General features: G+C 43.0%; 1 protein-coding gene across 3 annotated transcripts in view; it reads left to right on the forward strand.

Moving 5' to 3' along the window:
• The window catches only part of MTR (5-methyltetrahydrofolate-homocysteine methyltransferase), a 357,506-nt gene that overhangs the window by 258,124 nt on the left and 76,710 nt on the right, over positions 1–22,672 (forward strand). For all 3 annotated transcript variants that reach the window (XM_029593902.1, XM_029593903.1, XM_029593904.1), the window contains 4 exons: positions 3,486–3,567; positions 5,325–5,423; positions 13,395–13,470; positions 15,366–15,521. In XM_029593902.1, coding sequence (XP_029449762.1) covers positions 3,486–3,567; positions 5,325–5,423; positions 13,395–13,470; positions 15,366–15,521 — 413 coding nt within the window. The remainder of the gene's footprint in view (positions 1–3,485; positions 3,568–5,324; positions 5,424–13,394; positions 13,471–15,365; positions 15,522–22,672) is intronic.

The following is a 22,672-nucleotide window of genomic DNA, read 5'->3' on the forward strand; positions in this document are numbered from 1 at the left end:
CACTCCTCTCCTTAGGGTTTCTTGTCAATTACGAGAAATCTTGCTTGGTCCCATCTCAGACCTTATCCTTCATTGGAGCAGACTTGGACACCTTACAGGCAAAAGCCTACCTTCCACTTCAACGAGTCCAAACTCTCATGTCCTTAGCTCGCCAGCTCCAGTCTCAACACACTGCCACAGCTCGCCAATTCCTCATCCTCCTAGGACACATGGCATCCTCGGTTCAAGTCACTCCCTTGACCCGACTAGCCATGAGAGTAACACAATGGACTCTGCGACACCAATGGATTCAGGCTCTTCAGCCTCTGTCCTCCATCGTCACAGTTACACAAGCGCTACGCCTCTCTTTAACCTGGTGGACGACTCAAGTCAACCTCCTTCAGGGCTTACCCTTTCTCCAACCAGATCCACAGGTAATCCTCACCACCGATGCTTCCCATATCGGCTGGGGGGCCCATGTGGACGACTTACAAACCCAAGGGTTATGGTCACCAGAGGAAGCCGATCACCAGATAAATTTCTTGGAACTTCGAGCAATCCGCTACGCGCTCAGAACTTTCAAAGATCATCTATCGAGTCAGATTATCTTAATTCAGACAGACAACCAGGTGGCCATGTGGTACATAAACAAGCAGGGAGGCACAGGCTCCTTCCTTCTGTGTCAGGAAGCTGCGCAGATTTGGGCAGAAGCCCTCTCCCATTCCATGTACCTCAGGGCCACTTACTTACCGGGAGTAGACAATGTATTGGCAGACCAGCTGAGCCGTGTCTTCAAACCACACGAGTGGTCACTCGATCTTCTAGTAGTGACCTCTCTGTTTCACAAGTGGGGTTTTCCCCGCATAGACCTCTTTGCGTCCCCTCAGAACCACAAAGTGGACGATTACTGTTCTCTCATTCGCAGCCAGCACTCTCGGCCCAGGGATGCCTTCTCCCTCAAGTGGACGACAGGTCTGCTTTATGCATTCCCTCCACTTCCGCTTCTGTCAAGGACTCTCGTGAAGCTTCGCCAGGACGGAGGAACCATGATCCTGATAGCACCCCACTGGCCACGCCAAGTGTGGTTTCCCATACTCCAGGATCTCTCCATCCGCAAGCACATCCCTCTGGGAACGGATCCGCATCTGCTCACTCAAAACGACGGATGCCTCCTCCATCCCAACCTCCAAGCCTTGTCCCTGACGGCATGGATGTTGAAAGGTTAGTCCTTCAGCCTTTCAACCTTTCAGATTCGGTTTCTCGTGTCCTGATAGCTTCACGAAAGCCCTCCACCAGAAGATCATATTCATATAAATGGAAAAGGTATACATCATGGTGCACTTCTCAGTCCCTTGATCCCCTTTCCTGTCCAATCTCTAAGTTCTTGGACTATTTATTGCACCTTTCAGAATCCGGTCTAAAGACCTCTTCCATTAGGATGCATGTCAGTGCGGTAGCCGCCTTCCATAAAGGTATAGAGGGTGTCCCTATTTCAGTACAACCCCTGGTGACACGCTTTCTTAAAGGCTTGCTCCATCTGAAGCCACCCTTACGTCCTCCGGCCCCCTCTTGGGACCTTAATCTGGTTCTTGGTCGTCTAATGAAACCACCCTTCGAACCTCTGCACTCCTGTGAATTGAAGTATCTCACATGGAAAGTATTATTCCTGTTGGCCATTACTTCAGCTCGCAGGGTTAGTGAGTTACAGGCCTTAGTCACCTATCCGCCTTACACTAAACTCCTGCAAGACAGGGCGGTACTCCGCACTCGCCCTAAATTTTTACCTAAGGTAGTTTCTGAGTTTCATATTAATCAATCCATCATACTACCTATCTTTTTTCCCAGGCCCCACTCCAACTCCGGGGAACAGACTCTGCATACCCTAGACTGCAAACGGGCTCTAGCTTTTTATCTAGACCGTACAGTTGCTCACAGGAAGGGCACTCAATTGTTTGTCTCCTTCCATCCTAACAAGTTAGGACAACCTGTGGGTAAGCAGGCTCTTTCCTCCTGGTTGGCGGACTGCATTTCTTTTTCCTATCAGCAAGCTGGCATTCCTTTTCAAGACCGTGTAAAAGCACACTCTGTGAGGGCCATGGCGACTTCAGTGGCACACCTTCGATCGGTGCCGCTTCCTGACATCTGTAAAGCTGCAACCTGGAGTTCTCTCCATACCTTTGCAGCCCACTATTGTTTGGACAAAGCTGGAAGACAGGACTCCATCTTCGGCCAATCTGTCTTGCGTAACCTTTTTCCAACTTGATGTACCAACACCCTTCCACCTTCCCGGTAGGGTGCGGATGCCCTTTACCAAATTCCACACCAGTTGTTGTGCCTGTTGCACATCGTTGGGTACATTTGGTGCAGGTCAGGACATCCTCAGCTCGGTACTCACCCATTTGTGAGGACTACCATCCTGCTTGTCCTGTGAGAAAGCAAATGTTGCTTACCTGATGTAACAGGTGTTCTCACAGGACAGCAGGATGTTAGTCCTCACGAAACCCGCCCGCCACCCCGCGGTGTTGGGTTCGTTTTAGTTTTTACTTTTTTAGGCACTGCCTGTAGCTTTGAAAATCAGACTGAAGGGAGACCCCTGCTGGCTGCAGGGTCAGTGCCTTGCTGGGCATGCCCAGTAGGGGCCAGTCAAAGTTCTGTTAAACTTTGACAGAAGTTTTCCGTGGTGGGCTCCATCCTCGATGTCACCCATTTGTGAGGACTAACATCCTGCTGTCCTGTGAGAACACCTGTTACATCAGGTAAGCAACATTTGCTATCACTGTAGAGTATAGTGCTCCAGCATCAGGGAGTCCTCTGCCTGGCATTGGAAAGCAAACAAACATTAAGGCTAATTTCTAAGTAATGTAAAATAACGGTGTTCGTCCATGTTCCTCTTGTTCCCCTGCTTGCCTATGGGCAGAATCATCTCTCTGACTGGTGAACATAGGCTGACTTCTGCTTTCTGATTGGTTAGTATGATGGTTCAGACTTTGAATGGAAGCAGGAGAGGAAGACTTTTGTGAATGATTTAAAGTGCATTCAGTGGCTTACACAGTAGCAATAGACTTTTCAGCACTTCCTGGAAGGGATCGACCCTGTCATGAAAGAAAACAAATTCTAATTGCCAGTGGCTATATTTCAGGTGGCCAGCAGCCTGCCCTCATGGCCCAACTCTGGCACTGGGTTTTCATAACAATGCACTCTGGCTGTTGTGGCAATCTTTGCTAGCTCTGATTATAGGTTGCCCCTGGGATGCTGCAGATTACCAGCAGTTTTGTGCTGCAGGATTGTTCATGGGCTTCTACTTTCATTGCATTAGTAACATGTATTGCTACATATCTTTGTGCTAGTCTTTGCAATTGCTTCTCTTGTCAAGACCTTTCATTTAATCAAATGTTGATGTCTGCATTTAATTGTCTCTCTTCTTGTTTTTTTGTCCTTGCTTGCTACTCTGTAAGCTCCAACACCTAACAGTTGGACTAATAACTCTTTTGTTTTGCAATTTTCAGAACACACACTGCCGTCAAGATTGCACCACGCTACAGCGCACCAGTGATCCATGTGCTGGATGCATCCAAGAGCGTAGTTGTTGTGAGTTCTCTCACTTTCTTTCATTTCAGTTGAAAGTTTACAATTTGCTTAAGGTACTCTTGGAGTCCATAAGGTCAGCTTTCTCCTGCACAATCTGCTTACAGCTGCTGCCTTGTTTTCTCAGTGATATCACAGACCAGTGACATCAGAGAGAAGGTAGTGGAGCAAGATGTAACAAACACTTCATTCTGACTTCATTGAAGGAAAGAAGACTGTTTAGGGGTGAATTTCTGTTGCAAATGAAAGTTTTACATGATCAGTAATTGGAAAGGAGAAGGAGGAATCACAATTCTCAGAAGTATGAGCTTTGGTAGACTATGGGCCAGATTTTAAAAGGGTTATGTGCGCCGGGCCTATTTTAAAAAGGCCCGGCGACACGTGTAAGTCCCGGGGCTTGCAAAAAGGGGAGGGGGTGGGGCGATCCGGGGGCAGACAGGGCCAGAGGCCTCCGACAGAGCGGCCAGAGGCAGGCGCAAAAGGTAAGATAAACATTTTGGGGGGGTTAGAGTAGGGCTGGGGGGGGGAAGGTTAGGGAAAGGGGTGGGAAGGTCAGATTAGGGGGAAGGCGAAACCAGCGCGGCTCGGCGTGCACAATTGTGCACCCCCTTGCGCGCACAATTTATAAAATCAGGCATACATACGCATGCGCCAGGTAGCGCTCGCACAAGTAGGCCATGCGCGCGCATTTTAAAATCTACCTCTATGTCAATAGAAATATCTATTTATATAGAAGTGAAGAAAATATTAACAGGTAAGGATTGCAAGGCCCATCTAGTCTGTCCGTGCCTGATGCAATATCTCTTGGTTCTTTAATGTATTTCTTTCTTGACCCATATCTTATACATTTTCAGGGAGTCCTCTTAATTAGCACTTCCAAATTGTGTCTCTAAATTTATTTCTGTTTCACTTTTTACCCCCGTGCCCCCCCCCCCCTTTTTCTTTTTTTTTTTTATCGGTTAGTTAACTTCACTTCTCTTATAAGGCCAGGCATCAGTTTTCAAAGGGTTTGGGAGTTAGACTCCTAAATTGGCCCTTTTGAAAATTTAATAGGTCTCAGTACCTAAATTAAGGCTTGTTCAACTAGGCTCCTAAATTTAGGGGCCTAAAGTGGGTGGCTTCAGGGGTGGAGCTAGGATGGGGAAAAAGTTCTTAGCCCTATGTTTCAGCACTAGACACCTAACCTAGAAACTTTAATCTAGGCAAATAAGTAGCAGGCCAGTAATTTCAGCCATTAGTTTAAGCCCCTAAATTTGAATGAAAATAGGTTCCTTAATTTAGGTGCTCAACATTTTTTGAAAATCTGCTTCCTCTCTTTTTTCTTGCTTCTGGTCCTCTTCACTTCTCCAGCAGTCCTCCATTACCTATATCTACCTTTTTTTTCTTTTTTTTTGCTGAGTTTAGTCATAAACTTCTCCTATTCCCAAGGCATCTTCCTTCATCATGAAATAGTATCTTGGTCTGTTACTGTATTTATGACAATTACTGCACCACATTTTTGGGATACATTTGCACGGAAAAGGTTCTTAAAAATATCTGTTTAGAATGTGTTGCAACATGCAGGTCCATAGTATAATGAGTTGCCACTCACTGAGCAGTTTTTAGGATCAAGTAGACTTTGCTGTGGCCAATTTGTCAGCTCCTGATAGTTAGGACTTGAGGAACTTACCAAAAATTGTGCCATGAAGCTCCGTGTAAAAATGTTAGTGAAAGGCTGCAGTAGCTGGGGTTGATGGTTAAAACCCTTTGTTCCACCACAGTGCTCTCAGTTGCTAGACGAGACTGTGAAAGAAGACTTCTTTGAAGAGATAACTGAGGAGTACGAGGACATTCGCCAAGACCACTACGAGAATCTCAAGGTAGATGTGACTCGTGGGGGCCTTTTGCTCTTTTGTTTTATTTATGCAAATAGCGCTGTGCCGAGACAAAGTGATTAGGTATGAATGTAACCAGATGGATGGGTATCTGAAATGAGATGGGGAGGAAACAGGAGGGGAAATGCTTCCATGTACCCAACAAGTGAAAGCATTCCCAGCACCTTTTGTTTGTCTCTTATGAAACAGAACTTGGAAACAAAAAAAGGAAAATATTATTTTTAACTCGAGAAGGAAAGTGGCGGCATGTGAAGCAGAATAAAGAATGGAGGGGAGAGGGAAGTGTAAAATGTCAGTTGTGACTCTTGCTCACTGCACAAAGTAATTCTGGTTGGAAAATTGAATCTTTATGAGTAGAAATCCCTTGTGTGTCAGGGAAGACTACAGTGATAGGGGTATACTACCGTCCACCTGGTCAAGATGGTGAGATGGACAGTGAAATGCTAAGAGAAATTAGGGAAGCTAACCAAATTGGTAGTGCAGTAATAATGGGAGACTTCAATTACCCCAATATAGACTGGGTAAATGTATCATCGGGTCACGCTAGAGAGATAACGTTCCTGGATGGAATAAATGATAGCTTTATGGAGCAATTGGTTCAGGAACCGACGAGAGAGGGAGCAATTTTAGATCTAATTCTCAGTGGAGCACAGGACTTGGTGAGAGAGGTAACGGTGGTGAGGCCGCTTGGCAATAGTGATCATAATATGATCAAATTTGATTTAATGACTGGAAAAGGAACAGTGTGCAAATCCAAGGCTCTCGTGCTAAACTTTCAAAAGGGAAACTTTGATAAAATGAGAAAAATTGTTAGAAAAAAACTGAAAGGAGCAGCTACAAAAGTAAAAAATGTCCAAGAGGCGTGGTCATTGTTAAAAAAATACCATTCTAGAAGCACAGTCCAGATGTATTCCACACATTAAGAAAGGTGGAAAGAAGGCAAAACGATTACCGGCATGGTTAAAAGGGGAGGTGAAAGAAGCTATTTTAGCCAAAAGATCTTCATTCAAAAATTGAAAGAAGGATCCAACAGAAGAAAATAGGATAAAGCATAAACATTGGCAAGTTAAATGTAAGACATTGATAAGACAGGCTAAGAGAGAATTTGAAAAGAAGTTGGCTGTAGAGGCAAAAACTCACAGTAAAAACTTTTTAAAATATATCCGAAGCAGAAAGCCTGTGAGGGAGTCAGTTGGACCGTTAGATGATCGAGGGGTTAAAGGGGCACTTAGAGAAGATATGGCCATCGCGGAAAGATTAAATGATTTCTTTGCTTCGGTGTTTACTGAAGAGGATGTTGGGGAGGTACCCGTAATGGAGAAGGTTTTCATGGGTAATGATTCAGATGGACTGAATCAAATTACGGTGAACCTAGAAGATGTGGTAGGCCTGATTGACAAACTGAAGAGTAGTAAATCACCCGGACCGGATGGTATACACCCCAGAGTTCTGAAGGAACTAAAAAATGAAATTTCAGACCTATTAGTAAAAATTTGTAACTTATCATTAAAATCATCCATTGTACCTGAAGACTGGAGGATAGCAAATGTAACCCCAATATTTAAAAAGGGCTCCAGGAGCGATCCGGGAAACTACAGACTGGTTAGCCTGACTTCAGTGCCAGGAAAAATAGTGGAAAGTGTTCTAAACATCAAAATCACAGAACATATAGAAAGACATGGTTTAATGGAACAAAGTCAGCAATGCTTTACCCAGGGCAAGTCTTGCCTCACAAATCTGCTTCACTTTTTTGAAGGAGTTAATAAACATGTGGATAAAGGTGAACCGGTAGGTATAGTATACTTGGATTTTCAGAAGGCATTTGACAAAGTTCCTCATGAGAGGCTTCTAGGAAAAGTAAAAAGTCATGGGATAGGTGGCGATGTCCTTTCGTGGATTGCAAACTGGCTAAAAGACAGGAAACAGAGAGTAGGATTAAATGGACAATTTTCTCAGTGGAAGGGAGTGGACAGTGGAGTGCCTCAGGGATCTGTATTGGGACCCTTACTTTTCAATATATTTATAAATGATCTGGAAAGAAATACGACGCGTGAGATAAAAGGGACCATATCACCCCAATCCTCCAGCATCTCCACTGGCTTCCCATCAAATATAGGATTCAATTCAAGACTTGCACGATGATTCACAAGGCATTACATAACATCTCCCCACTCAACTTAACTTTCCAGCTTCAACTACACTCTTCTAACAAACCAACCAGAAGGGCATACCAGAATAGAATGATCACCCAACCTGCAAAATCTACCCTTAGGAAACGCGCTCTTTCCACAGCAGGCCCGTCTCTCTGGAACTCACTACCACCGGACCTCCGCCTTGAACCATGCCATACTACTTTCAAAGTGAAACTCAAGACTTGGCTTTTCCATCAAGCTTTCCCAGAGAGCTAAAAGCAAGAAAAACAAACTTCCAGCCTTGTCTCACAGCATTATTGTAATGTTCATATTGCTTCAGTTATATGTTTCAAGTTGTTTTCAAGTTGTTTTCTAAGTTGATCTTAGTTGTTTCATAATAGATTTTTTGACTATTATCCATTCATTATATTCGATATGTTCCATGTAAACCGCCTCCCCGGCGATAGTTCTTTCTGTTAAATGTGAACCGGAGTGATATGTATTGTATACAGGAACTTCCGGTATATAAAAACCAAAAATAAATAAATAAATAAATAAATAATCAAATTTGCAGATGACACAAAATTGTTCAGAGTAGTTAAATCACAAGCAGATTGTGATAAATTGCAGGAAGACCTTGTGAGACTGGAAAATTGGGCATCCAAATGGCAGATGAAATTTATTGTGGATAAGTGCAAGGTGATGCATATAGGGAAAAATAACCCATGCTATAATTATACAATGTTGGGTTCCATATTAGGTGCTACAACCCAAGAAAGAGATCTAGGTGTCATAGTGGATAACACATTGAAATCGTCGGTTCAGTGTGCTGCAGCAGTCAAAAAAGCAAACAGAATGTTGGGAATTATTAGAAAGGGAATGGTGAATAAAACGGAAAATGTCATAATGCCTCTGTATCGCTCCATGGTGAGACCGCACCTTGAATACTGTGTACAATTCTGGTCGCCGCATCTCAAAAAAGATATAATTGCGATGGAGAAGGTACAGAGAAGGGCTACCAAAATAAGGGGAATGGAACAACTCCCCTATGAGGAAAGACTAAAGAGGTTAGGACTTTTCAGCTTGGAGAAGAGACGACTGAGGGGGGATATGATAGAGGTGTTTAAAATCATGAGAGGTCTAGAACGGGTAGATGTGAATCGGTTATTTACTCTTTCGGATAGTAGAAAGACTAGGGGGCACTCCATGAAGTTAGCATGGGGCACATTTAAAACTAATCGGAGAAAGTTCTTTTTTACTCAACGCACAATTAAACTCTGGAATTTGTTGCCAGAGGATGTGGTTAGTGCAGTTAGTATAGCTGTGTTTAAAAAAGGATTGGATAAGTTCTTGGAGGAGAAGTCCATTACCTGCTATTAAGTTCACTTAGAGAATAGCCACTGCCATTAACAATGGTAACATGGAATAGACTTAGTTTTTGGGTACTTGCCAGGTTCTTGTGGCTTGGATTGGCCACTGTTGGAAGCAGGATGCTGGGCTTGATGGACCCTTGGTCTGAACCAGTATGGCATTTTCTTATGATCTTATGTTCTTTGAATTATTGTTAAATTGAAATAAAAATAAAGTAAAAAAAAAGGAATAGGGGTATGTGCATGTTTGTGAATCCCTCCTCCTGCCCCCTAAAAAATGAAAATATAAAATAAAAATATATGAATATAGTGGAACAGAAAATGGAAAAAGGGTAGCCCTAGGAATCAGCCCAAATGATGGAAGCATCAGAGCCAAGAAACAGGCAGTTTGACATTTCGAAGACTGGGAGCAAGGCCTTCTGTATGAGTATCCTCCAGTTCCTCTGGTTGCGAAAATTTTGCTGAAACTTAGAACAGCCTGAAGAGCTATGATCCTCATAGCTCTTCAGGCTGTTCTAAGTTTAAAAGGATCATCACAGCTCTTCAGGCTGTTTTAAAGGACCTGCACTGGCTGCCCGTCTCCTTCCGCTTACAATACAAAACTCTCACCATCCTTCACAGTTCATTATACAAATACAATCACACCTGGCTAGATGAAATGCCACGTTTCCGCTCCTCTGACCGCCCCACCAGAACCGCCCTTGCAGGCACCCTTCACACCTCATCTCTCAAATCTGCGCACCTATCACTCACCTGGGAACGGGCCTTCTCCATCGCTGGTACCTCCCTCTGGAATTCCCTCCCTACATGTCTCCGCCTAGAACCATCCACACACAACTTTAAGACAAGTCAAGACATGGCTCTTCAAACAGGCCTACCCTGACGCAAACCAAACATAGACTGCCTCCCTTGAACAGTACTTTCCATAAACCGCTTTCCTCGAACCATCCTCTCATGCACTGGCTCATACCCTCCCCCGCTCTCAGCGTAGCTCCTCTCTAGCCCGCCTACCCCTGCATCCGCCTTTATTTTCCTACGTTTCTTGTACTTTTGACAGTAGTCTTGACTGGTATAAGATGTTGATAGATGTATATAGTGATATATATATGATGTAACTGAGCAAAGCATGCCATCTCAAACATTGTAAATAGTCTGCTATAGTCACCGAGTTATCTATCTACTACAGCTTCTTCTTCTCCCAGTTCCATTTCACCCTGTTTTATTGTAACTTTTGCCTCTTCTTCTATGTTACGGTTAATGTTTTCAAACCCTATGTTCCATGTAAACCGATTTGATATGATTTGTATCATGAATGTCGGTATATAAAAGTACTAAATAAATAAAAAAAATAGCTTCTTATTGGAAGAGACAGATTTGGTTTCAACTCCTACTGGAGATGTTCATCAGGGATCCAGTCACGTTGGGGAATTCCTCAACACTCATCATTCAGGAACAGGGGCTGCTACAACACATCAATATCAGGTCCTTGGCTCTCACAGCCTGAATGTTGAAAGGATAGCCTGCAACCCCTGAATCAGTTCAAGTATTCTTCTGGCTTCCAGGAAGGATTCTACAAAGAAATTCTATATTTTAAATTGGAGGAGGTTTGCTTTATCCCGTACCATACAAAAATGTCTTCTACACTTCTGAGTCTGATTTGAAAACCAACCCAGGATTCATCATAGTGAAAATGGCACTAATCACCCCCATGTAGAAGATAAATTCATCTCCATACAAACTGTTTCATGTGGGGCTTGCTTCAACTGAATTCTTCCCATTGTAAACTACTTGGGATAAACTCTGGTGAATTGTCTTAAATCCACCCCCCAAATCTCTTCCACTAAGTTGATGTGAGACTACCCTGATAAACTCAACCTTGTTTATCTCAAGGCCCCACCCCACACCAAATATAACAAAAGTAAACCACACTGTTAAGCAGAAAATATTTGTCACTCAGATGTGTTAATAAAGCTTCCTGACAATAAACAAAATATATTTCATAATAGCAGACAAGATATATAATCACACATCTTTATAACATTTTCAGCTACACCAGTCTGATTTAAACCTGTCACTGCCCAATAACAATTCACCATACTGTAATCTGAGCAACTCTCAATCTAAATCAAACATATCCTTGAAAATATAAGGTAGTTTTTGGTAGCCTGTTCCTTAAACTTGTGACTGTCTTTTAAATGTGTAATCAGCTCTGTTTTAAAATAAAATAACATTTACAAATCCCACCCTTCATGGAAATTTCTCACTCACAAGCTGGAAACTGAGCATCTCTTCCCAGATGCCCTGAAGTTCTCTCATGCAGGTCTCTCTCTCTGCTTCCGATGATGGTGAGGCAGCTATTCTGGATGCTGCAGCATTTGTGTGTACATCGCTGTTAATCTTGTTACTAGTGCTGTGAATCTCTCTTCCAGCTGGATGTATTGAACTGGTATCACAGTAACTTGTTACTGCAGTTATGCACGGCTGGTTGTGTGTAAGTAAAAAAAAAAAAAAGTAAAAAGTTCTTCAAGAGCGAGTTCTGTCAAGAATGAATTCTATCAGCAACTGTCTCCTAGTTGCTTATATTTTTCCAAATTAATCAGCGGAACTCTTTCTGTGACATCATACCAACCAACATGAAAGAAACTGAAAATGTTTTACCAATTCCGCAAAGTTTACTTGCCATCTAATAGCTGGTATTTCCAATGTCCAAGATTTAACACAGTTCACTTACTAAAGTCGCACATTCAGCTCTTTGTAAGACCAACTGGTGGTTTGGGTTTTTTTTTTTTTTCCAGTCTTTGCAATTTCAAACGTCCATCTCTGATGAGTTGATGACCACTGACATACAGCCTTTGGCTAATTAACAGTTCAGCTTATGATTGCTATCTAACCCACCATCTGTCTTAAGAAAACTGGTTTTTCCTCCTTCCTTATCTCACAGAGCAGAAAAATAGCCAGAAACTTAAGATACTTACATATATATATATATATATATATATATATATATATGTACTGGCTTTTAACTGTGCTACCTTACACCATCAAGTCTTCCCGCAGTGAAATGGGACCCAGCTCCCTTGGACTCTTGTGCGCTAAAGTACATGAACTGGAAGGTCATATTTTTGGCAAGGATCAGTGAGCTCCAGACTCTAGTGACTTGTCCACCTTACACTAATTTTTTCAACAATAGGCTGGTACTGTTCATGCGTCCTAAGGTTGTGCCAATCTTTCACCTTGAACAGTCAATTGTCCTTGTGACATTGTTTTCCTAGGCACATGTCTACAAAGGGGGACGGACATTGCAAGAGAGCCTTAGTCTTCTATCTGGAATGGATTGAAAGTCCATACAACTTTTTGTTTCCTTTGACATCAACAAACCTGGGATTGCTGTTGCCAAGTGCACCCTTTCTAATTGGCTAGCAGATTGCATCTCTTCTGTTATGCCCAGGCAATTTTTGTATCTGGTGGGCCATGGTAGGGCTCATGATGTTAGTCATGGCAGTATCCACAGCCCACCTAAAATCAGCCTTCATGGAGGAGATCTGCAAGGCTGTGATGTGGAGTTCTTGCCACAGATTCACATCACACTATTGCTTGGACAGGGACTCCTGACATGACAGTAGGTTGGGCTAGTCTGTCCTGTGGAGTCTCTTCAAAGAGTAGAACCCAATTCCATCCCTCATAGGGCCCAATATTTTGGTTCCAAGCTGCCCTATATGTATAAAAAGAAAAAAGTAAAATGGCCTATTGCCACCAAAACTGTTCTTAACCATTGGTTATTTTCCCCTTTTTTCATTTGTGGCCATCTGTAGCTAGGGATTCCCCACATGTGAAAATTGCTATCCTGCTTGTCCTTGGAGAAGGCAGAGTTGCTTTCCTGTAACAGGTGTTCTCTGAGGACAGCATGATGTCACTCCTTAAAGAACCCTTTCCCACCTCTTCATTGGAGTTGGTTTGCCAAGTCTTTAGCTTTATCAGACTGAGGGACCCTGCATGGAAGCAGAGGTGTGACCAGTTCTGCACATGCCCAGTGGGCATGCTCAAAGCTTCTCTAGTTTCTTCTCTAGAAGCTTTGAAGTCAATCTCCTGTGCCGGGCTCCATGTGATGATACCATATGCGTGTGATATCCTGCTGTCCTCTGAGAAAACCTGTTACAGGTAATCAACTCTGCTTTCCTAGACAACCCCCTATCTCCTCTAGTTTCTTCTTTCTGCATCTGTATTTTAAGTAATTCTGTTTATGCCACTTTGATTTGTCTAGTACTCTGTTTAGAGTTATTTTCAGTTATTTCTGTTTGGTTTTAACAGCATTTCTATTTCATGTGTAGTTCTGAAAGGAGATCCTTTTTAGCACTTCTACATCCCTAACCTGGGTCTCTAATAAAAGTAGGCTGTATGTGTAGCATATCATGATATTGTTTCCTAATAATAAACACTGCTATTTTCCTGAATAGGAACGGAAGTATCTGAAACTAGATCAAGCCAGGAAAAAAGGTTTCCATATTGACTGGCTGTCCTGTCCAGCTCCAGGTTAGTTTTCAGAAGCAAATATTATTTCTGGGTTTTTTTATTGTGATTTGTTTTGTGTGTTCTAGTTTTTTGGGTTTTATGGGGGGGTTTTTTGGTCATATTTGAACATTCATGCCCACTGTCAGTAGGGGGTAGTCTGAGTTTGGCTTATTTTCTGGAAACGGAACTGTGATTTGCTTTGAGTAAATTTACATTGAACTCCCCTATATGTTTACTGTACAAAAGGCAAGAAGGTTATATACAGTAAGTAACTTTAAAAAATACAAAACTACCAAAGAAAAGGCAGTTTCAAGAATAGCTCGTAGGAAAAAAAAAAAAAAAAGCATTTGACTGAGCCTTTATGAGGGAAGTCAGACTGCAGAAGCAGCTAAGGCTTATCAGTCACGTTAGAACAAAACATTCACTCTGTCAGCTTTTTGTGTATGAGATGTTTTCCTTTAAAAGCTCAAAGTGATTAAAAATAATAAATAAATCTAAAAAAACATAATAAATATCAACAAATATAAAATACATATTAAAATATACAAAATCCCAGATAAAGGAGGTGGTACTAAGCGGATGTTCCCGGTATGAATAGTAGCAATTTAGGGATGTACAGGAGAAGGCATTATATCAGCCTTCCTGCTAAAACATATGTTACTGGAGCCTCAGCACTTACCTACTCTATTGATTCTCTGTGTATATGTACAACAGTAAGATGCATGTCTAGTATTGTCAGCATCAGAACCTTCTAAGGGTTCTAGAATTTTTAGGTCAACAATGCAAAACTGAAATATTCTGCGTTCCAAGTTGTAGCCCTCTGACAAGAGCAGAGATACCTCCTAATTCATTATATGTACTACATTTGAAACAGAAAAGGAGCCAGCATCAGTTGGGCTATTGGATGGTCTTGGTGTGAAAGGGTATGCTCAAGGAAAATAAGCCCATAACCGAGAAAGTAAATGAATTCTTGCAGCAGTCTTTGTTTCAGAGGATGTTATGGAGATTCCCAAACTATAATCACTCTTTTTGAGGGGATGAAGCTGAAGAACTGGATCATGTGAGATAAAAAGAGAGGGATTTTTTTTTTTTTTTTAAATATTGCTTTACAGATCAAGTACCACATAAGTAGTATAAAGAAGAAGTTAGTAATACATCAATTCTAAACATAGCAAAAGCAAAGAATACTCCCCATGTAACCATGTTAGACCAAGCCCTCAGCAGTGAGAGATCCAAGACAAAAAATAGTCAAAGCAGAAAGAAAAAAAAGCAGCACAACTCCGTTTGGCAGGAACACATTACATATTAGCAGTCAAATAAGATAGATTTAAAAACCCTAATCTCTTTCTCATTTTGGTACAAATTTCAGGGTAATAAAGCAAAAGGAGTTGCCACTCTACCGATCTGCCTATCTAGCACAAAAGTTATCAATTGCTGGGAAATGAAGGAAGTACCGGTGTGCCCGGGACGTCACCCAGCATTTACATGGACAAAAAAGCCAGAAAAAGTTTTTCTTCCCCCTGGATAGATTTGGAAACATCGAGAAATGCTCTAATCTTACCCCCCAGAAAAAGTTCATCTTTATTTCTTAGTGAAAGTTTTAACACCCAGTCCCTGTCGGGTTCCAGTATAAAAGTAACCATCTGCTCTGAGGATGTCTCCAGCAGCAGAGTTAATTCCAGGCTGTCATTAGATGCAGTGTTAACTACCTGCCTTTCTTCACTTATTCTCAGTTGTTTCTTCAAAGGGATGTAAGAAGAAACCCTTAGTGTTGGTGAAACAGAATCCGCTGGTATCTTCAAAACTTGAAGGAGATATTTTTAAGATTTGACAATGATACGTTTCATATCGCAGTCACGAATTCTTGTTTGCTATCCTCTTTTACTCTAAAAACCATGCTTTCTCCTGTCTTGCAGTTGCACCTAAATTTATCGGTACTCGTGTCTTTGAGGATTACGACCTTGACCGCCTGAGGAATTACATTGACTGGAAACCTTTCTTCGATGTTTGGCAGCTAAGAGGAAAATATCCCAACCGGGGATTTCCCAAGATTTTCAATGATAAGACAGTGGGTCAGTAAAATGATATAAACTCTGTTTCTGGGAGGGGTGGTAAAGGTGTATATCATTACATTTTAACGAAACTTAAGGACACGGTAAGCATATGTAAAAGGAATGTGTATGTTTTCTAAAATCCCATGATCACGTACTGTTTTCTTCTCCGCAATCTAAACACACCTTTGGGAATGCTTGCTTTAACCCAGTTAAAAATGCATACACTTTAGAAATCTGTGTGCACTTTAGCTGGGCACACAGGAGCACTTTTCAGCCAGGATCAATTTACCTGAGTAAATGGCTTTCAAAATTGATCTGAGTGGGCTGAATTTTCAAAGCCATTTACTTGCATAAAACATGGTTTTATGTGCATATATGGCTGTTATAAAATAACCCAGGCCTGCGTTTGCATAAAAGTAGGTGTATAACTCTGTTACATCCATAATTTTACGAAAACTACAGGAAACTATCTTGGGTAAGGGGATGGCCCTAGAGTTATAATTTAAATGTATTCTTTTTTTATTTTCAAACGTATGGAGATAATTTTACAAGGAGTTACAGACATAAATGTAACGTACTATCACAGCAATTTTAAAAAGCCATTTACGGGCATAAAGTGCACTGACACATAAATATCCTATGGATAATTCAATGTCATATATTGTAGCAATTTTCAAAAGTGCACTTACATGGTTAAAGTGCATTTACACATATAAAACCCATTTCTGTACATAACCCAGATCACTCCAGACTCCTGGGTTTTGACTCCCTGCCAGCAGACTGAGACAGAGAAGAAAAGCTTTACCGACATTGCTACTTCACCTTGAGTAGTACCACCTCAGTTTCTCTGTCTCCAGCAGATGGCAGAGATGTAAAACCTGCAGTCTGGAGTTTCAAAAAAAAAAAAAAAAAAGAGGAGGAAAATAGTTTTCTTTCAGGAACTCCTTCCTAGGGGCCATCCTCTCTGACTGAGGTGAACGAGCAGGGGGTTAGTGACACTTGGTGCTGGCTAGTCCCTGACACTGAGGGGGTTTCGATTAGCTGGTGGTCCAGTTCCCTCGATTTCCCAGAGAGCCCTCTGGATTCAGTAGCCACTCTGCAGCATTCAGGAAAGTACTTTTGTCTTTATTACAAAGAACAAAAAAAAGAAACAACCTGATCATTTTACACGGTGGCTTGGAGAGGGTTTCTCGACTTCGGCTGACTCGGTAAGTGATCGGTAATCACACCAGAGTTAGGGGTCCTGATGTAGACTAGATCGCCACAGCAAGCGATAAGGAGGCAGCACATGTGGGGCGCATATGGCGCCAGCCAAGGATCCTGCAGGGATATGCATGCTTCTCTCATCTGCGCATATTTGTGCACGTGCTGTGTCTCTGGGGCAGAAGGCAGCTCAGCCGATTCAGGCTCCATTTCTCTGTGGAAGAATGCAGACTCCATTTCGGCATGTAAAAGGCCTACGAGGTCGTCGGAAGCCGCCGCAGATACTTTTATCGTGAGTGCGAGAACAACGGCCATCTTGAGTGTAATCACAGTGGCACTAGAGGCTCCTAGGGATACAGGGATTCTGAAAACCCCATTTTAAGTGTATAAATGCTTTATAAAATCAAACCCTAAATGTGTAAGTTATGCCCTCCAAAAGTAGGTGTAATTTCACACCAGTTAATCTGTGCATGTACTTGGACACTTATGCGCACATTTTCAAAGCGCATAAGTTTGCATTCAATATCCTTGGTAAAATCTGTGTGTACAACATACACACACAGACTTTAACGCTATGCAGGAAGATATAAAAGTACATTCTGTATGTCCAAGAATGTGTGTCGACCACAGAAGCAAATCAGGAAATCCAATCAAAATACCTGACATGTTTTAGCAAAGGGACCTGTATCAGGCAGTGGCATATTGAGGGTCTCCGGCACCTAGGGGCCAATGCATATGTGTACATCTCCAGCCCGCCCCCCCCCCCCCCCCCCATCCTTCTTGTGCTAATGCTTAAGGTCACAGAAAATCTGTAGCATCTCTACACAGAAGAATTTGAGGAGAGGGAGCCAAAATGACATTTCCTCATATCAAACTCACCTCCATAGCATGGCCCCCTGCTTAAAAACTGGCTATAAAAAAAAAGTCTTAATAAGAAAGTCCAACTGGTCTTCTGCATAATTTAAAAAAAATGGCTAGTTTCACACTTCTAGTAAAACTAGTATTAAAATTATTTAATAGCCTCATTCAACTAATTCTATATGGCTATGAGAGTGAACTCTGCAATGTATACAATCCAGACAAGTTGGTTTTGCATCCCTACCAACAGATGGAGGCAGAGAGCCAAAAGCTTTGAGGCACTGCTACATAACCGAGTGCGCCACCTGCAGTCCCTCAGCATTGACCTGCACCCAAGCCAACTGTAGAGTAACAACTCCTCAACAGCCCCCCTAAATGAGAACGAACGCCAAACCCAAAAGTTGGAGCCTCCCAAACAAATACCACAAGTCAACCCAAGGGGCTAACCACAACCTGGCAAACTTCTTTAGGTTCTGTATATATACATTCTGACAATTCTTCCCAGTAAGCATGCCAGAACACGGATTTGCTGTAACGGTCTTGAGAACATTAATGGACTGGGTCTCTGGACTGATCTGTGGTACTTCAGGAATGAAAATTAGCAGGTAAGAACCAATTTTCCTTTCTTGCTCATACTCCAGATCAGTCCAGACAAGTGGGATGTACCAAAGCACCACTACACTGGGCGGACCCGCGAAAGACCCCCTCTCAAAACACTTTCGCCAAAAGTCAGCTCTCCTGGAGCCTGAACATCTAAACAGTAATGGCAAGATAAAGTGTAAAGAGATGACCACGTCACTGCTTTACAAATCTCCTGTGGCAACACTGACACTCGGCCTACAACGCTGCCTGCAGTCTAGCACAGTGCACACGCAACCCCTCTGGAATTCTCCCCTTACAAAGGTAGGCCGAAACAATAGTTTCCTTCAGCCAATGCATTATTGTGCCTTTGGAGGCCTTGCATTCATTTCTGGCACCTCCAAATGATACCAACAAATGATCCGACCGCCGAAAACTGTCTGTGACGTTTGCCTCCGGCGACTCAGCAGACCCATTCAGGAAGGTAGGAGCTCCACAGTCTGATTCAGATGAAACAAAGATACCAACTTAGATAGGAATGAGCGTACTGTGCGCAAAGACACCTCCTCATCCGAAAACTTCAGAAATGGTTCCCTACAGGACAAAGTCTGCAGCTCAGAAGGATCTTGGCGAACAAATCACCACCAAAAATACCACCTTCAGCGCGAGGTCCTTTAATGATGCCTTCCTCAACGGCTCAAAACAGAGCACCCACAAGACCAATGTTAAACTCCACTCTGGACCCAGTCTATGCACCAGCGGCCGCAGATGCTTGACCACCTTCAAAAAACTCACAACATTTGCATCTGAGGCCCTGGAATATACCTCTGAGACTCTTCAAGGCTGTCACCTGAACCCACAAGGAATGGGCTCACAGTATCCTTTTTGTCGCAAGCACATGAACTCAAAAGTCAAGTCATGAGACAAAAGTGATTCACCCAATCCGAGAAAAAGGACCTTGCCTTAGCCCCTGCGACTGAGCCTATCTCAGGAATCTGTCAATTGCTCGCTGAACCAGATCCGCAAACCACGGACGATATAGCCTTTCTGGCACCACCTGGCCCAGATACCTCTCAATGCGCCTAAATACTTGACCTATTAACGGTCACAGAGGGAACACGTACAGCAGGATCCTTGTCTGCCATGGAAGAACCCGAGTGTTTATGCCCTTGGCTACGACCTATCGTCTGCAGCTGAAGAAACTTGCTGTCTTAACGTTGCTCTTTGATGCCATCAGTTCTGATAGGGACTACCCCAATGAAACAGGATAAGGCCGAAGGTCCAACTGTTGCCTGTTGAGATAGTACACTTGCATATTGTCCACTCCCTCAACATGTGATGCGGCTATCCCCTGCAAATGTTGCTCCGCCCATGCAAAAAAGGTCCTGGGCTCTTGGGCAACTGTGCGACTCTTCGTTCCCCGTTGCCAATTAATATAAGCCACCATTGTCACATCAATGGAAAACACTCTGACCATTTGACCTCAGACTTGTTGAAGGAATTCCACCCATGCCCTGCGCACTGCTCTCATTTCCAAGTTATTGACAGACCAGGATGCTTCCACCGGCGACCACAGTCCTTGTGCCATCTGTTCTTGACAGATTGCCCCTCAACCCTTGAGGTTGGCATCCGTGATCCCTATAACTCAATCCAGAACCTCCAGGCCCATCCTTTTCTTCAAATTGGGCTGATACAGCCACCATGAGAGACTGAACCTGGAAGTATCCTGCAGTGGTAAAGGCCAATGAAACTCCTTTGACCTCTGATTCCAGTGCAACAGCAACTCCACTTGTAGAGGGCCCATGTGGGCAAAAGCCCACAGCACCAAATTCAACATAGATGCCACTACCCACGCCGCGCCATGCCCCTTCCTAGGTGCACGCGCATCACTGATCCTTAAGTAGGGACCGCGGCGGGAACCTAGCCATGGCCCCGGATGATGACGTCAATCTATTCATAGTATTTAAGCTTAGGCTCCGCTCCAGAGCGTTGCCGTTGCAACAGGTCTCCTCGCTGGTTGAGTACTCGTTGCTACTAAGAGATTCGTCTCTTCCCTGCGTTCCTGTTCCTCGTTGTTCCTGTTTCCTTGTTCCTGCCCTGCTTATACTTCAGAGTGACCACACTGACTTTGACTCTGCTTCGCTTGACTATGCTACAACCTATCTCCAGACCCAGACCTCTGCTTCGCCTGACTAAACTACATACAGCCTATCTCCAGACCCAGACCTTTGTATGGTGCAACTCAAATTAAACTAGCAGCTGAGTCTATCTGACAAGCCACAAGTACGGTAATAACTAGATGTCCTAATAGAAATGCAGGTGCTTATATAACAGGGTCTGCCTAGCAGGCCACACAAAGGGAACTAGGAGGCTGGATGTTTGGACAAAGCTTACAAGTGGTTACCCTTGTATGGCTGATATCTGGCGTATATCTTTATGGGGTAGGACATAAATGGTAGGGTAGACTGGTCACTATCTGATACAAAGGCTAGCCGGGCCTCTGCACCAGAAGATGAGTCCACATTACTTTGGATCAGTGGGTCTTAGGAATCATCAAGAATGGCTACACTCTAGAAATTTCCTGTCCTATTTCAGATACTTTATGGTTTTCCATTGCTATCCTGTTGAGAAAAGAAAAACACATTAGTAATTGCTGCATATAAGAGTGGTAGTTCTGGTCCCATCCTCTCAGGGGGGTCAGGAGCGGTACTCAATTTACTTTGGGATGCCTAAAAAGATGGTTATTTTTGCCCTATTCTGGACCTGGAGCAGGTCAACAAGGTTTTGAAGGTGTTCCTCTTCAAGCTGGAGATCTCAAGGTCAGCAGTGTGACAAGGAGAATTGTTAATGTTGTTGGATCTGATGGAGGCATATCTATTTTTCTCAATAAAAGTAGGGCTTCAGAATTATTTTTGCTTTGCTGTATTAGGGGGATACTTTCAGTGTCAGACTTTCTCTTTTGGATTGACCACAGCTTCAAGATTATTTTACAAGGTGATAATTGTGGTGGTGGCCCTGCATAGAGAAGGTATTTTGATGTGTTCATGTCTGGATAATTGGTTGATCTGACTGGTCAGCCAGGAAAGCAAATCAGTGATGGTCAGAATAATGAAGTTATTGCAGGAACTGGGCTGGGCTTTCACTTTCCAAGAGCAACTTATTACCTTCTCAATCCTTGGAGTACCTGGGGATTCATTGGACGCCAGGGAAGGCCAGATCTGGTTGACAAATATACAGAACTAGGTGCATGGTTTCTTGTGGATTCAGAAATCCATGGTGCAAATTTATCTTCAGGTATTGGGTTCTATGTCAGCTGCCTTGGATTTAGTTCCTTGGACAATGGTGCCCATGAAATCCTTGCAGAGGGTCTTAAACTCGAAATTATATCCTCAGTCCCAGGTGTATTCAGTGAGGCTCCCACTGATGACATAAGCCAGGGAGAGTTTTGCATTGGTAGCTGGTATGCAATAATCTGGAAGCGAGAGTGGATCTTAAATCTTGAGTCTCCTGTCTGGATAACTGTGACCCTGGATAGTAGTCTCTGGGGCCTGAACATTCATTGTCGAGACCTAATGGCTCAGGGCACTTGAAATAAAAAATAAACCAACTGGATCATCAATCGGTTAGAAACAAGAGTTATAAGGAAGGCTCTCCAGTATGCTCTCATTCTTCAAGGTTAGGCAATCAAGATCTTGTCAGCTAATGCTATGACTTACTTATTTAAAATATTTATAATCTGCTTATAATAATAAAATCATGCTAAGCAGATAACAGTGGTGGCATATGTGTTTCCTGAGGGGGATCAGTTGTTGGCATGTGGCTGAAAAGGTAGATCTGCTGTTAGACTGAGTGGAGAAACATGTAAAAGGGCTCTCTGCTGTTCATATTAAGGGAGTGGATAATGTACATACGGACTTCCTCAGTCACAAAAAGCTTGACCCCAGAGAATAGAGTCTGTTGCAGGTGGTGTTCTGCACGATTATGTCCGAATGGGGATAACCAGTTATGGTCTTGAAGACAGTCAGTAGCAACACATAGATGCAAAGATTTTTCTGCCAAAAAAAGGATCATACGGTTTGGATGACCTGATTCAATACTGGCCAGGTCATGGTCTTCTTTAGATGTTCCTTTCATGGCCTTTGATGGGCAGTCTTGCAGAAGATTCACGGGCATCGGTGACTAGTTTCATTGGTAGCTTCCAATTGGCCAAGGCATCCCTGGTATGTGGATCTAGCAAGAATGCTGGACGGGATCTTCTGTTATTGATTCAGGACAGAAGCATACTGTTCAGGGTTCATACAGATCTGTCTCGGCTTTGACATATGTCTTGGCCCTTGAGAAGGATCATCTGTCAGAGAAGGATACTCAGAAGGTTATAATTACCTCTTTGTGGTACAAAAAAGTTTCCACATCCTTGGTATATGTGAGAGTCTGAAAGTTGTTTGAGATGTAGTGCCATCTATCTTAGAATTCCTGTAGGAGGATGGGGGGTTGGATAAGGGTTGGCCCTTAACTTCCTAAAGGTGCAG

This window comes from Rhinatrema bivittatum, chromosome 3 (assembly GCF_901001135.1).
Source record: "Rhinatrema bivittatum chromosome 3, aRhiBiv1.1, whole genome shotgun sequence".
NCBI lineage: Eukaryota > Metazoa > Chordata > Amphibia > Gymnophiona > Rhinatrematidae > Rhinatrema > Rhinatrema bivittatum.